The sequence below is a fragment of the Rissa tridactyla genome, chromosome 3, assembly GCF_028500815.1.
Source record: "Rissa tridactyla isolate bRisTri1 chromosome 3, bRisTri1.patW.cur.20221130, whole genome shotgun sequence".
Lineage (NCBI taxonomy): Eukaryota > Metazoa > Chordata > Aves > Charadriiformes > Laridae > Rissa > Rissa tridactyla.
In genome coordinates, this window is record NC_071468.1 from 55761308 (window position 1) to 55785158 (window position 23851).

General features: G+C 39.7%; 1 protein-coding gene across 2 annotated transcripts in view; it reads left to right on the plus strand.

Moving 5' to 3' along the window:
- UST (uronyl 2-sulfotransferase) overlaps positions 1 to 23851 on the plus strand; it is a 163681-nt gene that overhangs the window by 110469 nt on the left and 29361 nt on the right. For both annotated transcript variants that reach the window (XM_054195681.1, XM_054195680.1), the window contains exons 6-7: positions 16559 to 16656; positions 18898 to 19055. In XM_054195681.1, the coding sequence (XP_054051656.1) occupies positions 16559 to 16656; positions 18898 to 19055 (256 nt within the window). The remainder of the gene's footprint in view (positions 1 to 16558; positions 16657 to 18897; positions 19056 to 23851) is intronic.

Genomic DNA, 23851 nt, shown 5'->3' on the forward strand with positions numbered 1-23851 from the left:
GTGATTTATGTAAGATAGTTGCCATTATAGGCATCTCCAGTTAAATATGTTGTATCTTGACTTCAAGGCGATTGAGTGTTCTTGGGTTTATGCCACAGTGGTTAAGGTTTTGTTGTCTTACAGCTCTGCCGATCAAATGAATTTTTGTAATTTCCAAACTGGCACTGAAGCTCTTAATTGTTAACGCTCTCATGACTATTTTTAAATTTATCTTAAAAAGCTAAGATACGAATACATTTAAAGTATGAAATGCATCCATAACCATTATACATTGTCATTAGTAAGGGTACCAAACCAGAAGATGTGAAAATCATGAAGATAGTGGGTATAAACATGTTTTTTTCAGTGCATGCATTCCAGAAAGTAGAAGTCTCTTAGTTTTGATGTGCAGTAATTTTATGATGGAGTAGTTTCAGGTGTTTTGATAATTTTTGTAAGTCTCGATTTGAGTATTCATGTTTTCAGTTCTCATGTATTTTGTTAATGTGAAAGCACCAGGAAGATTCATCTAAGGAGGCAACGCTTAAACGGTTCCCAGTAAGTGATGACTTGGCAATAATTAGCTGCAAGTAACCATTGCAGGTGAATGGAAAACAAGAGAATCTCTGTGTGTTATGAATGTTATGTTCAGTGCATAGTCTCACATTTTGTGCATTGTGAAGGTGAAGAGTAGTCTTTAGTAGTCATCAATTAAAGCTAATTATTGATTGATATTTTGTTTGAACTTGGAACAGAAGGATTTTTAGAACTGCAGTGTTTTATCATCCAGAAGAAAAGAGTGCGTCCAATTTCCATTTCTGTTAGTATAGATTTTAAAATTAATCCTTTTAAAGGATTATACATGGCCTAAGTAACAGAGATGGGGCACTGACCACCAAATAGTCTGTTCTTTAAAAGACGATGTAATCATATATATGTGTGTGTGTGTATTTAGAAGTCTGACTTTTTTAAATGTTTGGTACTATATTCATGTTTAATTAAAAAATGTTTTGAAGTCTTGTCTAATGAAATCATGGTAGCCTTCCCTAGAAAAACTACTAAATACTCTCCTAAGTACGCTCCTTGCTTGGAGTAGACCTGTTGCCTTTTTCTGGTTGCTTTACACTCTCACCACCTTAAATGAAAACTGTTTTATTGGCAGTGTGGTGGGGAAGGAAACTGCAGAACCTCTTAGTCCTCTTGATAGAGGAAAGGCAGAGAGAGACAGCCCTCCCCTTACTGCCAATGCATTGAACGTGTTCAGGCTGTGGTGTGATAATGTAATTTCAAGCAGTCAGATATTCACTTCACTCTGTAGGTGTCAAAACCTGCAGGAACTGACAACCCCTGAGAATAAAACTGAATTTATTAGCCCATTTTATTCCTTGTCTGTCATTCTCCTTCCTCTTTCCTTTTTGTGGTTCATACATAAGTTTTCTGGCTGTCAGCACTGCCAGCGAAGTGAAATAAACTGAAATCCGGATCTCTAAAACTTATTAGCTAAAGCAAAGCTGAAGCTCTGAGGTGGTGGATGGCAGGGAGAATTCCCGGTGGTGGGGTTACGAGCAGTGCCTGGCTGTGGTTCGTGGCTGACGTGGTGAGGGATAGCGGTGTTTTTATAAAAGCATCCAAGTCTGTCCTGGGCTTAGGTGTCGTCAACAAAATATTTTCCTATCATGTAATTTTGTTGTTGGTGGTGTGGACTCTTCTGTTGACTGCAGAATGACTGGGTCACACTTGTGAATTCTGTATTTTTAAGACTCTGAAGTAGTTTATGCTGAAACCACATGGAAGCAGAGATGGCATGTTGCAGGAAAAAAAGGGGAATTCAGTGCCCAGGCATACTCAAGACTTAGTTTATCCTAGTTCTTCTGAAGTCTGTAGGGTTCATTCTAGGCTACAGACTAAAATCCTGTGCCTGCCCGCATGGACCCCGGGGCCTGTTGGAGCACAGGGTGCTCCTTTCTGGTCAGCATCCAGGCTCACGTCCCTGGAGCTGGGGCGCACGTGGGGTCCCTGAATGTCTCTTGGGACACAGCTGGGGTGAATGTCCACGCCGAGGGTGAATGTCCACTGGGCAGAGCCTGATGAACCTCCACAGCTTCTTGCCTTGCTGCCTTCCCCAGTGACTGCTCAGTGTCTCAGCTGCCTCCGCACACAACCTCACAGCAAGTACTGGTGCTGAAGGGTCACTGCTGAGTTTTCTTTCAGGTGGTAAAGCATCTGAAAGTTAACGATATTGTGGACTCAATATTGTGTCAAATGCTAAAGCATCTAAAGTTCACAATACTGTCAACACAACGCGTTGCATGCTGGGTAGTGTCTCTTTTTTCTTTCCATTTAAAAATGAAAATGACTGTAATTCTTCACCAACCAAACACACATAAATAAAGGAAAGAGCCTTTCACAGAATGAACAGGTACAAACTGGGGAATAGTTTTCCCAAAAAAATAGGTGTTGGCTGTTTAGTCTTGCTATGTTTGCTTCAGTATGCTCCTGTGAAGTAGAAATATGCATTTGTGTCTCTACAAAACAGCAACCAAATGCCATAGGTTTTTGTTGGCAACTGGATTGGGATGTTCTCTCCGGTTGCTTGGCCCTGCCTGGCAAGTGGCTGGTGTGCTTTCCCACAGGATTGCTCTTCAGGTGTAAGATATTCCAGAAATTAGATTTTCCATCTTGGCATAAAAGGTATTGCTGCAGATGCTTTTCATTTTGGTTTTTTTTTTTTAGAGAGTTTTTTTTTCCAAGAGTATAAGTTGTGTTATGAGATTATCAGCACACTAGTAGCTTCAGTTAAATGAACTTTTTAGTATGGAGGCTACAGACTCATATTAGGTGTCCTCCCTTCTCATTTTTTTTCCCCAAAGGGATATGAAAGGATGAGGGGCTTCAGACGGTGAGGATGAGGAGACAGATTGATGACTTTGCTGGACTGATAAGCAATTGCAATCAGAAGAGCAGTTGGCAAGTTTTGCTGCTTACTGCAGTAATTTTGGGAAGACTAATGGTTTCTGTGCCCTGATACGAGGACTGATTCAAACCACATGCTCTAAGGCACCTTGGCACCATAATGAAATGGAAACTCAATGGAAATAAACCCAGGCACCTGAAGGATACTGATGGTTACAGGGAGTCCTTCAGAAAGCTATGCGCACCCTGATTCCTTCAGCCTTTTTGTTGTGAATTTTACCTGAATTCAAAAGAAAAAATAAAAGCAGTTGTTCATAACGTGGTGAGATGATGTTGTCAGAAGAAAACGTGAGGGAACAGACCGTGACAAACTGCAAACCTGTATTTGTTGACGTTGAGTTGGGGTTTGGGGCATTGGTCATTGTTTTCTTATAGTCAGTCAAGTAAGGCAGGGTATGGGACTGCCAGGAAATCGTTCATTTATTTTTTTTCTTTCTTATAATTCCACCTTATTTAAAGAAAGAAATCAGAAAACAAGAATGAGGTGTCAGCTGTTTCAAATGAGCTTTTTTTTGTTTTCCTAAGATGACTATTTAATGTCAAATAACCTTATTCAGAAATTCACGTGTCCCTCACCAGTTGGCTGATGATGTTGCATGGTCGTGAGCTATCCCAGGGATGGTGGGGGCCTGTCTGGAATGAAAAGGTAATTCCATCTTTCAGAATAAGCAGCGGACCTTCCATGTTAGTTGAGAAAATATGTTGCCCATGAACAAGGCAGGGAAATGCGCCTTTGAAATAAAAGCAGGGTTCGCTTTTTCTGTTCTTTATTTTAAGTGTTCTTTTCTTTTTTTTTTTCTTGTTGACTAGTATTTTCAAAGCTCCTCTATCCCTTGTAACTATAGTTGCTTTACGTAAAATCAAAACCAAGACACCAAAGAATCCCCAGCAGAGGGGTGTTTAGCTGATTATATGTTGTTCCGGGCTCTGGAAAATGGAGTGCCATTGTTTCAGCAAAGCTGCCTACTGCACAGTGAATTATTGCAATGCAGTCTAGTCAGGTTGCCTTGAACACAGCTTTTTCCTACGAACTCTGATCCAAGCAAAGCCAGCCACTATTCATAACTGAGCTTGTCAAAAGTAATTTCCTTTTTCTTGGGGAAAAATCCACTAACTGGTGGCAAATAGGAAACTTTCCGTGGTGAATATGGGTTGCTAAATGAGATAAATTTTTTTTTAGAAATTAATTTTCTGTTCTCTTTAAAAAGAAAAAACAAAAATAAACTACCCATCAATGGTTGAAGGAAAAAAAAAAATTTTCTTCAGAATGTAATCCAAAGAGATGTTGTCTTTGACAAATGGGAAGAAAAAAAAAGCAAATTTTACACTTTTCCCCTCCTTCCAACAGACATCTTAACCTCTGTGATTTTAGAGTTGATCTTGTTACTTGCTTTACATTTTGCAGCCGTAGCACCTGAAATGAGGGATTGAGAGTTTCTGGGTTTCCATGTGGGGCGGAGGGAAGCATGGTTTTGTTTTTCATAGTTGTAGTAAAGAGCTTCAGCAGATGACTCAAGGTTCAAAAATAAAAAGGGGGCAAATAGGAACATTTATTATGCCTCCAAATCTTGTAATTTTAGGAGCTTTAAAATACTTGGTGTTATCAATACAGTGAATAGTCTTGTCAAACTGAGAAGTGGAATCAATATGTTTGTTCTGGTTTGTGGCTGCAGTTCGAAATGGCAGTGCTACGAATGATGCAACGTATTAGTAATTTTCCAGTAAAGCATTAAAGCTGTTCAGCAGGGGGAAGATTATTAATAGGGAAATGAGATAGGGGCAGCAGAGCAGACACCACCCCCAGTTGCAGCAGCAGGGAAGCCAGATGCAGCAGCAGCGTGTTATTCGTCCCTCCTCTGCAGCTCCTTTTGCACCTCAGCCCTGAGAGATGAAGGGAGAGTTTCAAAGTCAGTCAACGCTGGGCAGAAGACTGATAAGAAAGCAGAATTAGCGCACAACTCACACTTCTAGTGCTTTTCTCACCATTCGGGAGGCTTGCGGGAGAGTGCCACCACAGGTGTGGTAGGTCCAGGGGACATTAAAGACATTTAGACCTTGGTGCTATGAGGAACCTGGTTATTTTTTCTTAGAAGTCAGTACTGTGCTGTTAAGATTTATCATCTAGCTTAAGAAAATGGGCAAAAAAAATCTGTAATCTGTACTGTATGATGATCATCATATATTTTCTCTTTTTTAATGGAGAGGTCAGCAACAGGATTGTGGTTTGTTTTTTTTCTTTTTTGCTAGGCAGTGTACTTGATGTGACTGGATTATTTCAGGTGCACATCATGAGCTGTTGGATGCAGTCCCTCTCCCTTTAGCATCAGTGAAAGGGAATTGTATCGCTGGAATTCACAACAGCAGATAGTCTAAGCTGTAACTGAGTAGTGTGCTGAAATAAAACTTTTAAGATGCATCAGCTAGCCAGGGAAAATTTTGCTACATCTGCAGATGAAAGAAACTTAATTAAAAGAAATACTGCTTTCCTGAAGCCTTCAATAGTTTTCTTAAATATATTGTGGCATGTCTTTCCTTCTCCATGTATACACTCTTTTATTTTGGAGATATATATTGAAGAAAGCAAGCATTTTCCTCCCTAATTCTTGTCACGTGAAGTTCTGTAAAAAATATATGGTAATGGAATAATCTCTCTTGCTTGTTCTGCCTCTGTCTTGATGGGATGTACGAAATCAATAATATTCAATGCTCATTATCAGTGAAATTAATTTCCTTTTGGCTTGTGGATTGCTTCTCTTTGATAAAATCTTTAACATTTGGAACTCTGATGTTTATTTTAATAAGCCTCTTTTAAACTTTCATACTTTTAAAACTATTTTTGTGGGCCTCTACTAAAAACAGTGTAATGCTAGCTTCAAGATGTTGTGACATTCATAGAACTTAAATGTGTTTCTGTTAATATATGCGTTTTTGAGATTTGGGCTAAAATCTGCTAAGCGTAATTTCTGTGCATGCAGTCATGCTTTAAAGGAATGAGAACATTTGAGCTGGGAAAGAAGGCATGGGAAAAAATGTGAAACTCTAGAAATGTCTCGCTATTAAAATAGATTTTCCTGTATTGTAGCAAGGAAGCAATATTTTGAAACATGTAAATTGCGTGGTATCTGTCTAAGCGATACTGTGTCATATGTAAAGGTGTGGACTTTCTGCATTAAGGCCTTCTTGAGACGTGAGCACCATCCAGCCCAGCCAAGGAAGACAGTACAAGCTGGGGAGAGGCTAAAGAGTTGCTTCACCTCCGATGTCTTCCCAGCCTCTGATGTTCTTCAGCTTACCAATATCCTGAGCCAGACATTGCTTCCATATCTGTGTTTACTAGCCCTTGATAGACCTTTCTTCTTTGAATATATATATTATTATTATTTGTTTCTTGGTTTTTTTTAAACCCAGTTACATCTTTGTCTTCCAGAGTATCCTGTTGCAAGGACCTGTGCATTTACCAGCACTGAATTTATCCCAGCATTTTATTGCCTAATCAGCGTTATGGGCTCCTTCTATAACTCCTTGAGGTTGGCGTTCTTACCTGCTTTCATTAGTATTCCCTGAAAAATGTGCTACTTTGCTGTTAACCGTTCTTTGCTATGCACGAGAGATGTCTCAGCGCAGATGCTGCGCGGCCCTACTCTGTGTCTTGTTTCACTAAGAAAACTAGTCATTTTATTCCTGTCCTTAGCGTCCTGTCCTTTATCAGCTCCTTTTCTATGTTTTTTTTTCCCCTGAGAACTTAGGAACACAGGACTGCCTTTATCATGTCTTTAGTGACTGAATCAAAGACCTGTTACAAGTTGGAGAGGCACAGCTTTCTCTGCTGATGTTGATTCTTCCCCTTGCTGGTTGTGTTCTTCGTTATACTGTCTTCTAATACTAGCTGGTTCTGGCAATCTTCTGTTCATTTTATCTATTTTTTTTTAAAGCATCTTTGACTGTCACTTCAGTTTGAGACTGTTTTTTTTTTTCCTGACTTACGCCCTCTCTAGAGGGCCCTTTTCTGTGTGTGAAAGCATCCCAGATCTCCTATGGTATTTTTTGTGACACGATTTTTCATTCTGAGCAATCTGTAACGCATATCGCTGCTCAGTTGTGGACAGGACTTGCTCTCAATCCAGGACACACTGAGTCTTAAAGTTATAATGTGCTTGGCTGGACAGCAAGGCTTTTGACATTAACAGAGTGGTATGTTGGAGAGGTGATGATGTGCAGCGTATACAATGATTTTCTCCGTATCTTCTCCAATTAGTTTTTTAAAAAATATGTTGCACGAATGGTTTCTAGAATCCAGCATTTCAAGTCAAACAGAAGATGTTGGGTTCCAGGAGCCAGAGACATGAAATTATTCATTAATTTTCTCCCTGGCGCTCTCTAGTTCAGATAGGAATTCACGTAAGGTACCAGCAGGGTCTTTTCTGGTTTACTTGGAGCTGAAAAAGCCCAAGTTAAAAGTGTTCTGGTTTAGGACTTCTAAGAAATTGAAGAGAGTCCAGAAGTTGGGCTTAAAAAGGAGATACTGTAGGAAAATATAAATCTTCAGATGAATAAAAATGTGCTGTGAAGCCGATATCCTGCTGTTACTCCTTGTGTTCATCAAGATCAAGACAAAAAGGAGTTTCCCTAAATTACATTGCGGTGTTTTCGTATCAGATGCCAGTAAAGGTTTTCTGACAGTAGGAGCAGTAAAGCACTGTTATGAGTTAGAGTGGATGTGAACATATTTATGAACAGATTGGACAAATGACAGCCCTAGTTCAGATAAACTTGGTTTTGCCTTAGCAAAGGATGGAGTGAAATGCTTCTCAACACCTTGGGTCTTCTGTAGCAGCCTTTCTTGCTGGGACGGGCAGCAGCCAGGGCTGCGCTGCATCCCCAGGTACGGTGAGACCTGGCCAGGAGGACCCTCACCCACCAGCTGCATCTCTGTCTGCTTGCAGCCCACTGACTTCAGCCCTGCAGTCAGCTCCAGGCTGAGGCTGTCGTCTATCAAAAAATAACTTTGTCTGTGCTCCGGAACTACCTTTTGTGAGCGTAAATTGCTGGAGGTATCTGTTGACTTGCTGCTTTTCTCACAGGCATCTGTTGGGTAGGGTCCAGCAGCGCTGCATTAGGGAGGGCTGAGAAATCCTTGAGTTGGGGGGTATTTCCTGCTCAGCCTTTGCAGAATTGAATATATGCCCTCCCTAATTGACTTTATTAAGGGTCATCATCTGAGCAGGCTAATTTTCCAGGTTCTTTTATGAAGAGGTGTTAGTAAACAGAATTAACAGATGTACTGTCTCCCTGCTGTTAGTTGCCACTGGGATTCATTCTTGATTGCAGTATAATGGTCTGTATTTTTGGTCTTCCCTGGATCTGTGCCCTCTGTAACAGGGTGGTTATTTAATGCTTATACACTTCTTCCAGCTGGCAGGCGCTCTCCCATTTTTTGCCATATTTTTTTCTATTTTTTTTTCACGTATTTCCCTTACTAAGACAGTTTGAAGTGAAAAATACAAAAGCAATGGAAAAAAAAGATATGAGAAGGTGCCTACTTACAACTATGAAGTGATGCCATTCTAATTGGTAAAACTGGTCTTTGACAAATTGTTAATGTGGTTTCTGATAACAGGAAAGAGAGAAATATATCCACCTACATATTTTCTAAATGTTGTACGTCATTATGAGGTAGAAAATTGGCATCTGCAAATGTGTTTAATGTTTGTTACATCTAAATAGTAGCGTTGTGGGCATCGTTCATCGGCTCTGCTATGTTAATGCCAGCAAAAGTTTGTATGTGATAGAATAATTTATGCCTGCACTAAATGAAAATATAGAGGGCTAGCAGAAGACACTGTTTTGTTAGCTGCTGCTTCACTTGCTAAGATGTCAGGAAGAAGAGCTGAATACATTGTTGGCAGAAAAGACAGGCAAATTAGGCCAGCCAAGAGTCCATAAAACAAAAAAAAAAGGTGGGAATTAAACTTGGCAGCCTATTTGCTTATGTGGTCTGGGGGAGAAAATGAAAAACACGTATTTTGCCAGAAAAAAGTGGAAAGTCAATTCAAAGAAAATCCAGAGTCATCCAAAAAAGAAGAAAATCAAGGAAATCTATGCTGATGTAATGACAGCACAAATTGAATCTAAGCAAGCCATAGGTTACCCTAGGCTAGCTTTAAAAAGTCACGTTTCCTCATTAGAGCACAATTAAAAGAAGACTTCACTGAATCAGCCTTCATATCCTAACATTTGAAAATACTTCTGTCTTTTTCTCTAGATTTTCATAGTAGAATTTTCTCTTGAATAATTGTGCTCTTACAGTACAGGTGTTTTTAATTAAAGTAAAATATCTCATACTATGAAACAAAATGAAGTTTCATTAACTTGCAAGTATAAATGTCTAGCCTGCCGATGCAGTTACTCAGGAAAAGTATCAAGCTTTGAGGAGAGGAATAGAAGATGTATATATTCTTTGCTATATTATCGCTTGCTGATATTTAGGTTTGATCTCAAGTCATCAATAGTTGCCAAGGGTTCTGTAAGCTTCCCATGCCCTCTCGCAAATGCAGCATTAAAGTGCTACCTGGGAGCGTGTGAAATAGAAATATTTAGTGTAAGTCTGTAAGCTGTCCTTGGAACCATAGGTGAAGAAGGCTTAGCAGAAAGCTCTAGGGAGTTAACGGCGTTGCTGGGCTCAGTGGTGCAGTGCGCTGGTGTGCTTTGCACGTCCCAAAGAAATGGGGCAGCGAGGAGGTGGCCATACGTGTTGTCTAGATTAAAGCCATTTTTGTCTGTGAGAACAGCGGAATACTACACATAGATAACAGCAGACATATCCACTCAGACCTTTAAGTTTGGATGCTGCTTTGGGTATGGAGGTAAGTTCAGTTTCGATCTATACATGTCAATTAGTAAAAACTCATTCCCTGGATATGAAACTGCAAAAAGAAACAAAACAAAAAAACAGCTGTTCCCAGGCTTTCCAGGGTTTTATCACAAGTACCAGAAATACTTTTAAATTTTATTTTCTCAAGTCAACTAAGCACTTGCAGGCAGCTCCCTCCACCCAAGATGGCTGGTGGACTTCCGCCTGCCTGGAGGGAAGGAGAACTGTCTGGCCTGTCTTCTCCAGCCATCAGGTCTCTGAGCTGGAGACTCAGAAGAGGAAAGTGTAGCAGTCCTGATCATGAGAGAGTGTGCCATGCTAGAGAAAGAACAAAAATGCTTCTTTTCCTTTAATTTTATTTAGGTTAGATGTTGGAGAACTACGGATTATTTTTTTCAAGTTTCTAAAGTGCATTGTTCTTTAAAGAAAGATTTTTCAAAGCAGAGACCTTTATGTTCCCCACTTTTTAAAATTTTTTTTTTTTTTTTTTTAATACATGGTTGACTGGCTTCAAGCCAACATATTGGTGTGACTTACTACCCAAACCAGTAGTGCCAGAGAGGGAGCTCGTTCTCAGAGAGGGAGCAAAATGTCTTTGGAGCCCTTTGGCTTGCAGTAGCCCAGCTAGACGGCTGATACGGAGAAGAGCTGAAGTGGGGGCACTTGAAGACTGCCTCTGTCCGTAGCTGTCTGTTGTTTCACCAGGACAACTGTGTATGTGGTAATGTTTCGTAAGAGTCCTTTCAGAACCACCCCAGTGAATAATCAGGAGAACCTAGCAGGGTCCAGTCCTCCCAGTTGTCCTCATTGTTTCCCGGAGACTCTCCGGGGGCTTTCTGCAAGAGGCTGGGTTGGCCTTGGTAGCCCCTGGCTACTGACAGCATGCTGCCACCGCCCCTCTTTCCCCGGGACTTCTGTCTGCCTGTTGGAAAGCCAGTCATCTGCAAGAGAGAGACTTTCTTGTAGCTCTTAGGTAAACACCCCCACGTGTCAAAGCGAGTGGTTGACTAATGACGTGCTGACAGAAGTGTTGGTTATAGGAAGCATCTGAAGAACTGGAAAAGAGGAGAAGGGAAGAGAGCCTGTTTCCAGATAATAATAAGTGAAAAATTATTTGGTGGGGAGAACCCAATACGTTTGTAAGAGCACATCACTTTGTTTTACAGGACAGCCTCTGTGTTGAACTAACCTTTAAACAAGATGGCTGGAGGACAGCAGCTTGAAACAAATGAGCTGGCTCTATGGGGTGCTTTTTCTCATCCAACACACTGCTGCTAGGAGTCCTTGAGACTTTCTAAAGGATATTCTTCTGATCTCCTGCGCAGGCTGTTGCACTGCCTCCTTCTCTAGCAGCGCACTGGGCCTTACAGAAGTACAGGTGATAAGAGGGCTTTTTTCTTTTCTTCATTCTCCAGTTGCTTTTGCTGCTGCTTTTTATCAAATATATGATTTAGCTAAAGGCAAAAGCAGTTTGTTGAAGAAATGATAATGAGGGTTTTCTGGGAATTAAAGAGATCAAGGATTATTTTTAAAAAAAAAACAAACGTATTTCAACTCCTGACAAATATGTGGAGGAAAGGAACCTGAATACCTGCAAAGGTGTGAAATGTCTGTGAAGCCTTTCAAGTACTGTACAAAAGCATTCAGAAGTGTATGTCTTCAAAACCAGATGTGCCAAGCAAGAGTTGAAAGGAATGTTATCCGTGACTGAAGACTAGTTTTAAAATGCAAACCGTAGCTCAGCTTTCAAATGTACTATTTGTCAAAGATAAAGTGACATACATCTTGAACTTTAAGCAGGAAAGCGGTGGTTAAAGCCAACGAGAAGTCGTCTTTGGGGATTACAGCCCAAGCTGTTTGGTACCCTGGGCCCTTAGCATAGACAAGGAACGATGCCTTCAGAATCTGAAAGAAACAGGTCATCTTTCTGCTGTGTGGCTCTAGTTATCCAAATACTTGGTTGAGATTGAATAGCAACATGAAATATCACCCAATGAAGTAAAAACCTCTCTAATTAGGGTTAAAAATGTGTTGCATTGTAATTTATTTTCTATTAAAATCTGTAAATAACTTGTGCTCCTAAATAAGATTTAGTAAGTCATGTGACATTTATATTTGAAAACCTTCATGCCAACTATACCTTGACTTTTCACTGTCGTTCTGCAGCCTTACAAAGTAGGAAGTTGTGCTTTTCCTTCTTTCGTTTCATGGTTATACTCACGAGCCCTTTTCTGAGCTGTCATGTTCACATTTTTTTTCACCATCACTCTGCAGCCACCCAGACCTCCCTAGCTGGGGTCAGAGAAAGCAGCAGATTATTTATTTATTTATTTATTTTTTAGCGTGGTTGTACTTCGTTCGTATGATGCAACATTGTCCTCAGGATGGAACGGTCAGTTTGACCTCTTTATAAACACCAAGCAAATGTGTGAGAGAATGTTTTACAAGCCGCAAGAGGATTCTTGGGGGCTCTCAGCAGAGCAGAACAATTTTCCTTGGCCGGCCATGGTGAGGACTCGACTGCACCGCTGACTGCAGCGGCGTATGAAGAACAAACAACCTTGTAAGCAGGAGAGGTCACCGTAGACTGGGCTCACTCACTGGTTTTCCACATCGTTCTATTTCGCTTCCTTTTATGGAAACTTGAAAGGTATTTATTTAGGTCACTGCTTCCTCTGTAGTCTTCGTGACACACCTCAACTTCACATCGGCAACCTTCAGACTTCAGTAAGGAGCGTGCACTGGGGCTGGGCTGTAAGCAGGGCCTCCTGCTTTCACAGAAGTTGCCGTATCCCACAAGGGCAGGGCATGGAAAGACCATCATATTTTTTGTTTTGATTTTGAGAAAAGGAAAGGCCATTTCTTTGGCTTCCCATAGATTAATGGATGATTAATGGGAAAATATTTGCAAGGCATGTGTGTATTTTAGTTATGATTCCTCATTTAATATTCTTAGGGATACTAAGAATTGCTGTACATCCATGGCAGAATCTCGTGTTTCTGTAATTTTTGGTTGAGACACTGAGGATCAAGTAAAAGGGAATGCTTTGAAGCCCACTAATTATTTATTTAAAGAAAAAACAAAAACGTAGGTGTTCCTTCTACTGGACAAAAAAAGTTATTATTTCCCCCAGTACTCTTAGGATTTTATATTAGAAGGAAAAAAAAAATCAAACTCTCGAATCTACAGTCACATCTTTTTGTATCTAGTACAGTATTTGCAATGAGTTAAAGACATTAAGTAAATTCTTAATTGTTCTAAAAAAAAAAAACTTTAAAGTTTGCTCTTTTGTGATAGCATTAAAATGCCCAAAGGAATTTTGTATCCTTGAAATACTTTTAATCATGTGCTGACTTGTTCCTATGACCTGTATGAACTCACTATGGCAAATAAAACAGTTTGTTTATTATTAAATTCAAAAATACATTAATAACACAGCTTCGATATATTTCTGATAGATCAGTGGTCGAGGTCATTGACTGATTAGGTCGCAGTGTGATTTTCATACGAAAGACAATTTTACAGAAGAAGGAAGTAGACATTACCAATTTACCATTTCAGCCAAAATTGTAACAATAGAGAAATATGGTACTATTAAAAAGAAAGATGGTTTCTGTTGTTACTTGCAGCCCCAGGGCTGGTTCCTGGGCGTCCCCCTGCCCTGCTGGAGACAGAAGCCCAGCGGGACATGAGCAGTGTGGATTGTAGCCAGGAGCTGAGGAATAAAATAAAATTCCTCTTTCTTTATTGTGGAGGTGTGTGATCAAAGTAGCTCTGTTTTTCTTTCTATATCTTTCTTGGCTGTGTTTGAATAATTTTATTTACAAGGCTCCTCCAGTGATTTAAATGAGCAAGGCTGTCATCTGTCACCTTGCCATTTTTTGTCTCACATAAAAACCTTTCTGCCCTGAAAGATCTGTGTCCTGCTGGGAGAACATGCTCGCACTGGGAAATGTGGCATTAATGTTGCTTGGGCTAACAGAGTAACATTGCCTAGAATAATGTAATTTCACCTTAGCTTTTGTGCTCAGAAAAAAAATAGAAATGCCTGTAAGTCCTGCCAGCAACCGAGGAGCAGCTTCCTTCAGCTGTGTTGAACTTTCATACTGACTAGCACACCTCAGGCCAAGCTTTTTTTTGCCCCACCTCTTTCTTAAAAACTCTGATTTCACATCTCATGGAGCTGCATAATTATCATCAAGTAAAATCTCCTTTGAGGGGACGGATGGTGGCTGGTGATTTATTTCCCAAATGGCGAATACATTAAAATAGGAAAGGCGAGCAGGTGTTGCAAATGCGGCGGGACGCTCCAGGAGCTGTATTGCTGAGCACAGAGCTGGTGGTAAACAGAGACTGGAAAGGGGCAATGCTCTTATCATGGAGTAAACCAGATGCTTCCGATGTCAGGAAAGCGAAATGTGTGCCGTTGTGTGGCAAAAATATAGTAGGTTCCTATGAAAGCATGCCTGGCCTTTATCTTAAACCTTGAGTGCATCAATGAGGAGGGGGAAGATTTTTCTCTCTCATCCTTTTGCATTCCTTCCACAAATCAAATTTGAAGGGAATTGCCCTCGATAGTGCAGGATTTTCCACATGAATTTACATTGCTTTTATTTTCTGGATGTTTCTCCAGCCATATTAATCAAATATTGCTTTCAGAAGGACAAGAAGGTCCCTGTTACACTTCTGGATCAGGGTATTGATACTTATTTATCTCACAATCTCACTGTGTTCCTTGTTCTTGCAAAGAAACAATAAGGTTCTTTGTTGTGAGTTAATGTCCCTTCACCTTTGTATGGGAGCGAGAAAGGAGGAATAGTTCTTGGTTGAGTGATACTAATGGTTTTTAAATCTTACCTAATAATGCAAACACATAATCTTTTTCTGTCTTATAGTTAATCGATTAATTGAGTGGAAGCCAGCTTGGATAAAATTTCAAGTATTGTCAGGATAGTATTTCCAATTTTTTAAATCCAAGCAATTCATGAATTCGTTGCAGATCTCTGCAGGTTCTTAGGAAAACTGAAAATATGTATCCCTGAAAACATCTCTGGTTGTGTCTGGTGGAGCACAGTAAACCTTTTAAGAACTGCAATTTTTAATTCATGTTAAAAACAACCAACTATTGGGATGATAGGAGGGACACACTGTCTGTGCCGTCACTAGATTTCTTAGTAATATTTGTAGCATTGAGAATGGGGGGCTGATTAGCTTCAGCTCGGAGCCTTGAATGTCAAAATTCAGGTCTTGACCATAAATCTTCTGGTTAAATCTTGCCTTATGAAAGGCAAGCCCTTCTCAGTATGCTTGAATACACTGCGGGGAGCAGGGGAGACGGGTTGTTTGTATTCCAATTGGGAATTTTTATGTTGTTTTATTTGATGGTTCCTCACCCTGTGATTTACTTCCCAGCCCAGCATCTTCTGATGTGCCTATAAAGTCAGATTTACATAAACGTAAGACAGAGGAGAAAACAGGAATGTACTTTAAAAATCTTACGGACCCAAATATGACACTAACAAAGTTATGCATGAGGGCTGAAGTTCTGGGAAGAGCTTTTCTGCGCTGAGGTGCCAGAAGCAGATGCTGCAGCCAGAGGCCTGTACCCCACGCTGCCTCGGGAGATCAGGGGATGGTCTCCATGTCTCCCACGCTGCTGAGCACTTCTGTCTTGCAGAGGACACATTGCCCACTGAAGCGTTTTCTATCGCATTTTATTTACTTGACGAAGTATGGATTCGATTAGTCATTGGTTTGATATTGATGTGTATCAAGTCTATTGCATTATAAAAGCACGTGTGTTTAAAGACGAATGAAGATTGAGTTTGCAAAGATGAGATCCTTTCGTCTTTGCTTGTGTTGTCTTGCACTAGGGTTTTTTTGCCCTGTACACCTCTTTGGAGTCAGTGGGTCTGCTTGCAGAATAAGGGTCTATTAGACTACATAAGGATAGTGGAATTCAATCGCACTTGCAGGTGTGTTTATTATTGCACTACAGTAAAGCTAGAAATGGAATACTGTTCCTCAGGGTTCAGTAGCTATCCCTAGTCTTTAAAAAATGGTAAACAGCTCCTAATTAGATGAACAATAAATCAGGAAAATTATAAATATTTTCCAATAAGCCCTTTACTCAGTGAAAGTTTACACAAGAGGCTCAGTTCCGAACAAATGAGGAACGTACAGAATTGTAATCAAAAGTGATGTATGTTTTTATATCAAGAGGAAGCTGTGCGAGTTACAGCTTACGTTTATTCATTCCAGTTATTAAATGAAGCAGAATAAAAAAAATAATAAAGAAAATAATTGTTGTCTCAATTTGATTTATTCTGACTACTTCAGGTTTCCCCCCAGGGTGTATTTAGAAGAAAGAAGAGTCTGAAAATAATCTCCTGAATATTTTAAATATAACTCAATATGAAAGTTGATCCACGTGTCCCGCTTTGAATCATGCAGTAATCTTAATATAATAATTGTGTTATTTGCAGCAAGAAGAAGAATGTGAGTTTTGCATTCTAGAACAAAATCACTTTTTTTTTCCCCCTCCTGAAACTTTCTCATGCTATTTAGAATTAGATAAATTGACCGGTCGATGACTTTTATGGTATTTGGTATAGCCTCAGCACAATTCTTTGACTCTGAAATGACCATATAAAGTGTGACATAAAGAAAACGCTTGTTAATAGAGAAAGGAAAATGTAGTGTTTAACCCTTTTCTTGTCTTTCCTCCCCCACAGGACATTAATGTATGTATCCTTGAAAACTACCCTGAATGTTCCAATCCCAGGTTATTTTACATCATACCGTATTTCTGTGGACAACATCCAAGATGCAGGTAAATATATGCAAGGTATCCCAATTTGGTCAGCAATAGCTATTGCCAACGTTTTGTCAGAAGCTGCTAATAACGAGGCAACAGGTATTTGAAATACAAGAGAAAAGCGTTAAGTACAGTGTGGTGCCGTTCATGGTAACCATGCACATATCTTTTGGAGGGTAATAAAAATGGACTACTACTCTTCTTTCTTGATGTAATACTTGAATAATTCATCAAATCTGGATGTATTTGTGTGGATTTTTCTTTTCTGGTTTGGCAAGGTGATAATAGCAGTGACCGGATGTGCTCTTTACTCATTTTACCTGCGCTGTAATTTTGTAATACGTATTTTAGCTCTGCTCAGGTGCTCATATTAGGTCTATATCTCAGGTTTCTGTGTCCATGTAAGAAATAGTAATCATGCTTAAAACTATGTAAAGTACAGCCTTCTACTGTTCTCATTGAGCTAGCTCATTTTTAGTGTGTCTATTTATGTTATTCTCATATTGCTGTATAATTGATACTGCTTAGTAAACTTTTATGCAATAATATATGAACAATTTTAAATACCTTCTTGTTTTCAAATACTTTTGTATTGTTGGTCACAGCATGTTCTTTATTTGTGTTTTTTTCAACTTCAAGGTATTCCGTTTATGTATTGTCACCGCTTCTCCATAATGGAACAACTGCACAAGTCATCAAAAATGTCTTTCAAAAGCCGTACCTTTTTGTAGCAGTAATAACAAGTGAAAGTGTGTTAATTTTTATGTCTCAGTTTTTAAGTATCTTTGCTGTAAAATATTGCTTTAGTTTTTTGGCATAATCAAAGGTATGATTAACAAACAAAACAATTCATGACTTAATTTTCATTACGCCTCTTTTTTTTTTTTATTGAATTTATTTCGGCCTCATTTGCAAATGCTTATCTTTGCACACTTAACTTGTACATATGAGTAATCCCATGAGCAACAGTGATATGCCTGAATACTTTCACAGCATATCTCTATGAGATTCCCAGGTAGTATATTGAAATACTGCTTTGTAGCTTATTATAGATCTGTCTCCTATCGTCCTCGTGCACTTCCTTCAGCTACTTCCTAGTCTCACAAGGAGCTGCAAGAAGGAGGATAGTAGTATTTATTAGGACACTCTGCTCTTCCAGAACACGGACCAATGCGAAGAAGGTGGTAGGGAATGAAAAACCTTCTCCAGGTCTGCTCTAGTGGGAATGTAGTGCAATGAGCTTTTCTGTGTGTCATGAGGAGAGCTTCTGACAAATGTTGGAAGTTCGCTATTACATAGAATGTGCACTAGGCTAATGGACTCGGGGAAGAGGTGTGATCTCCAGCCCCTGTGAGGTAGCCTGTGTGACTCAAGATGTTCATCATACTGTCTGGACCCTGGGAAAAAGCTGATTTCCTTTAGTTTAGGACACTGGCATTATATCCCTAATCAATATGAATGCTGACTGCTGTTCCCAGGATATAAATTAATACGAGTTCATCCAAGGGACTTAAGTTTCCTATGCTTATCGAACCTAACTGTGCTTCCATGAAGCTATGAGACAAGCTACTGGTGCCCTGCCAGCTTCTCCCGGTGGGGAAAAAGATAGGGTAACCCTAAAGTGATCTTCAAAACCAGTATCAGTCAGAGCAAACAAAAGCAAATTCTGTGACAGAGCTGCGGGGCAGTCGGGGATAATGGCAGGGAAAGGGAAGCTCCTGGAGCCTTTGGCAGGAGTTAAAATGAAGGACAGGGTGTGAAACAGGCCGGTGGCCTCCTGTGCAGTATTCACTGGGTAACAGCAGGCAGTGGTCACTCACAGCCGTTCTCCTGATGTGGCTTAGGGACCCCGCCACACCTTAGCACCCTTCGTCACCCAGGGAAGTCGTTCTTCTTGTGAGATGGACCATGATTCTGAGTCAAAATATTGAAATATTCAGAAGTGTGAGCTTTTAAACAACTTGGTGAAAGATGTCTATTGAACCAAGTACTTCCATGGAGTGATTAACCTCCTTTTAACGTGATCGTGTTTTTACATGCCAAACAAAGTCTAGCTGTTGTGCAGAAAGGCTCGGTAAACCGCTCAAGTTTGATGGGGTTTTTTTTAATGCTCTGTTGGAAGTACAACACTGAATATTTTTTTTAATTCAGTTGTGTTCTTGGCTTGAATTTCTGAAGTAAATGCATATTTAAACTCTTTTTTTTTTTTTTTTTTTTTCCCCCCTCTCCTCTTTTTCCCTGCTTAATTTCATACAGGGAGCCTGGTGAATGGGCCCTTGAAAGAGCAAAGCTGAATGTTAATGAAAATTTTCTGCTTGTGGGCATTCTGGAGGAGTTGGAGGATGTGCTGCTTTTATTAGAAAGATTCTTACCTCATTATTTCAAGGATGTGCTTAGCATCTACAAAAACCCAGGTAACTTTTTCCATTAAAAAGCTATTCGTATAGAAACTTTGGCAAAACCTGCATGGCTGCTGAAAGGTAAGTGTTTATGTCTTACCGAGTCAATAAAGAGATTTATCTCCCTTTTAGGGAGCAGATTTGATTGATGGGAAAGGGTACATATTCTGCTTTTATTCTTAGTGTTACTGTGTGGTTTTCATTCCTGGGCAAGCACTTGGTGCGCCAGTGATCTTGCCACATGCCAGAAAGCTTCCCGTTTACCACTGGAGTGGCTTTTTCTTCTTTTAGTTCTGTCGTGCTCAGCTCTCAAATAATATTGTCAAAATACTCTCAAAATGGTGTCAGCAATATCTACCTAAGTAAACTTTCAAGAAATGGTTTGGGGTGCTGTACACTTTGGGGGATTCTCCAGTACCAGGATATTTATTTTCCCTCAACCTTGACTAAGAGTTCCTGTGAATATTAACAAATTACAATGAAATGAATCCTCCAGTTAAAGTGAGTTTAGGTAAAGTACAAATAAGAACGCGTATTTATAGCACTTAAAGTACAAAGCGTGCTCAGGAGAAAGACTTAGGTGGACTTGAGTAGAGAAGTTAAAACAGAGAGCACTTAATCTAGGCCTTAATTTGCAGCCCCCAGTCACTCTGAAAGGGTTCTCTCTTCTCTGTGTCAGTCCATCCCTCACAATGCTTATATATTGCTGACCTCTTTAGAAGACAGTCTCGCGTGCTATGCCTAAACCAAGAAATACGATGCTTCTGTGGGGCTGTGCATGTCGTTCCAGCAGAACTGATTTCCTGCTTACATTTGGCTGGGCCATCAATATCGTATCAACCAAGGAGGGGTAAAACTTCCCTTCTTGCTTGTTGACTCGTTTGCATTCGTGTCAGTGTGAAATGCCTACAGTCACTGAAATGAGTGTTTTATACCAAGTTGTATATCAAAAACACATGGGTCAAAGATCCAATTTTGTTTGTAATCCATGCAGCTGATGACTGGCTTTTGACTGGGAGCAGCTATCACAGTAATCAGTCACTTTGGAGAAATTATGGGTTTCTGTCCATAACCAGGAATTATGGGTGACTGTCCACCAATCCCTGTTTCCAGGATGCATCTTTGAAAATTTTGTATTTAGCAATGATACAGCTATTGCAAGGAAAGTGTGGCATTCCTCCTCTGAACGTGATTTCAGTGGGTCTTTATCTGTTTGCAGCCGTAGAGTTATTTTGCTCAATAACAGACATAAAGAGAGCATGGTATGGTATTGACATGAAAGCAGTGCCCAGTTTTGGACCAGTTATTTCTCTTTTCTTTGTAAATTAAAAAATAAAAAGATCTATGTTTGTAGTATGTGGAAATCTTCTTAAAGGTTTGCACACTTCAGTCTCCAAGGTTTTCCCATGGGGATGTTAGACAAGAGGGGGGCGGAGGATCAATAGAAGGATGCTCTCTTTGCAATGATCAGACTTTTCTTTGGGAATCGATAGGATTTCCTCAGCTGTTCTGAGCACCACAGATTTTCACTTCTCTTACAATGGGGGAAGCTAACAAAGAGCGCACAGGGTCTCGATTTTCATCAGGGTGCCTTAGAAATCGTCACATGTGAAATAAGCAATCTCCCAGAATCATTAAGTGCTGGATAAACTTTCTCTTCTCTGTGTATATTCCAGTATCTGGGGGAGATTTGATCCCCTATTTCAGGACAGTGATTTCCTTTGGGATTTCATGCATAAGACTGGTTTTGTGTCATGTCTGATGTTTCATTTCTTCAGTATTCCCCATGCAGATTACACTTTTGGCTTATTTTTCCCATTCTCTTACTGACAAGGAACAATAGAAAGGAAACAGTTTCCTTGTGTTAACTCTCTCTTCCTCTTTTCATACATGCATGTGTTTGGGGTTTTTTTCCAGTCATAATTATTTTCAGGTTATTTCTGAGTTGGTGCTAATGCTTACAAGAAACTTAACAGAATCAGCCAGAAAGGAAGAAAGGAAAAAATAATAATAATAATAAAAAAAAATAATCTAAGTGCTATGTAAGAAATCCTACATCGTTCTCCTCAGGGCACCTTAGACCTGATCTGCAACACCCTCTGCTGTTGCATCATGAAGTCCTGGGAAGAAGAGATGTTATTCTGCCTGGCTGTGTGGTGATCCCACAAAGCAGCAGATACTCTGGGCCAAAAGTGACTTTTTTGTTGCATCTAACACTTATGCAATTTATAGTTTTCTGTGCTCACCTGCTGCTCCACCTGAGATACTCTTATGGCAGTCTTTCCTCTTTTTTGTATAAAGAAAGTAAAGCTTTTCCAGAACTTATCTTTTGTCAGTTGAATATATTGAGACAAGAAAAACACAGTGAAGGACCATGTACAGAAAGGTGATTCGCTTCCAGGTCAGTGAATCTCTGCACCAGAGTCCACTGCAATAAGTGGTTCTGGATTAGACACAATTCAAAAATTGGATTTGTAGAGCTGCTTGGAAGCAGAAAGTAACTGAAGGAAAGCAATTTCCATCCAACACTAAAGCATTGCTTTAGTGGATTACATAGATTGGAAAGCAGAGTAGGAAATTGGTGATTGCTGTCCCACCAACATCATAATATAAACCAAATTAAAAGCACCTAAACTCTTCCTGTAGGAAGCAAACTGTTGGATGTTATCAAACCCATAAAGTCACGTGTGCATTTAAGATATGTCTGCGAGAGTTCTGGGTTAAAACCCTTATTCTTCCCAAAGTTGGGACCCTCCTCCCTTGTTACAGATGCTTTGAGCAGGCACCAGTTCACTACAGCTCCCATCCAAGCAACCAGCTTCTTATCGGGAACCTTCAGTGTACATTGATGCTAACAGAAATCAGGAAATCTGGAAACTTTTCCTCACCTCTATTTCTTGGAACCATGCAAGCCATATTCAAGCTTCTTTGTTTCTTCTGTGTCTGTAGTAAAATTTCTCATCAGAGACACTGTGTAACAACATTTATTAAGGAACTGTCACTCAGTGTCTTTCTCCTAGGTGGACAACAAAGCCTGTAGCCGTTTTACCTTCAAAAATACTTTGCTGCTGTTGCTCTGAAGCGGAAGATCAGTAAAACTTTGGCTCTACTGATCAGATAGATAGTGGGTCGTTTACATCAGAGAGCACAGAAGCGTGAGTGCGGGTGTCTGTCTCTATATGTAATGACACGGATAACTGCTTAATGCAGTATGACTTGAGTGCTGTTGTCGGTGATCCTAATGATCTGCTTCACATAAGCTGGCAGAATGAAACTGCGAAGAAAGGAAAAATATAAAAAATTTAAATGAATTAAATGCAGTTGACTTGTTCAGACGTTATCGCTAATAGTTGGTTATTGAGATTTTTAATATCTTTTGCTTGCCAGCTGCTGTGTATTTGTTCTGCGCTGACTTCTCTTTTTGACAATGTCACATTTTGAAGTGCGCACGAATTTTTCTCAAATTTTGTGAGTTTAAAAAAGTTGGCAATTCTGCATTACAGGAAATTATAGTGTCAGAGGACAGTAGGAGGATAATTTTTTCTCATTAAACTTTATTTTTATTCATAAAAAATGTTGCCTTCAGCTAATCCATACGTCAGATATTTTGACTTACTTGTTTCATAGCAATGTGCAACAAAATGTGAAAGCTTGTTGTGGTGCTAAAGTTTTCATTGGAACCAGTCTGGTTTTATCATGTAGAATACTTTAGAGCTGCAGGCTTCCTGTTTTTCTCCTTTTCCACTCTCTCCTTGAAATTAAGTGTTTTCTTAATGTTGGTATCAAGTCAAGAATTGCGAAAGGGCTCTCTTTTTTGCTGCCTGTCTTGTCCAAATGACAAACTCTTCCTGCCTTGACAGCCAGAACTGCCTTTGACAAGAGATCGGGGCAGAAGGGGTGGAGGCTGGGGCAGATTATTGGATAGACAGATGGATTAATAGATGGGTAGAATAAATAAATAAATAAATAAATAAATAAATAAATAGTGCGTTTATTAGATTTCTTTGCTAACACAGTAAAATTTGCTCAGAATTTTGTCTTTCTTTTTTCCCCCAGCATTGAAGCAGATAGGGTCCAGTTGCAGAGCCTTGGATTATATTTACTTCAAAACTTGGAAGTATTCCTTAACTCTTTGAAAGGCCTGAAATAGTTACAGCATAACTTTACGTGTAAAATCTGTCCTCACTCTCGGGAGCTCAACTGAAGGAAAAACAATTGGTCAGTGCTGTTCATTTTTGCTGGCTGTACCTCACTTGCCTAGCCTGGCTGGTAGCCAGAAAGTGGAAAATAATTACCGTTTCTTTTGAAATGGGCACGTGTGGGTTTTGTATCTTTGGCGTTTTTAAGAGGCAGAAAACAGACGCTATACACAGCAAAACATAGAATTTTCTTCTGCCCTGTCAACTTCTGTGACATGGGGTAGAAGTTAACAGCATCTAATGTAAAAGAATAGGCAATAAAATAGTTTTTATCACCTCAGAAATAGCCCGTATCCTCTCACCTTTCTGCAGGAGTTCATAAATTTTCTTTGGCACCAGAAGCCGTATAAAAACACTTCTTCCCAATACCAAAAAAACCCCGTTGTTTCTTGAATATTATATTTTGCATGGAGAATGTATAGATCTTACTCTAAAGCAAGTACTTACTCAAGACTGACTTAAGCTTTTCAAACAGTGAATTTTATTAAGTGCAATGAAATCACTCATGCTGTCAGCTGGAAGAAAATATATTGTTCAGGTAAACTGTAAAATGTGGTTTTTTTGAAAAAGCAATACAAATGTGATTCTCCTTAAGAATCGCATTTTCAGGGG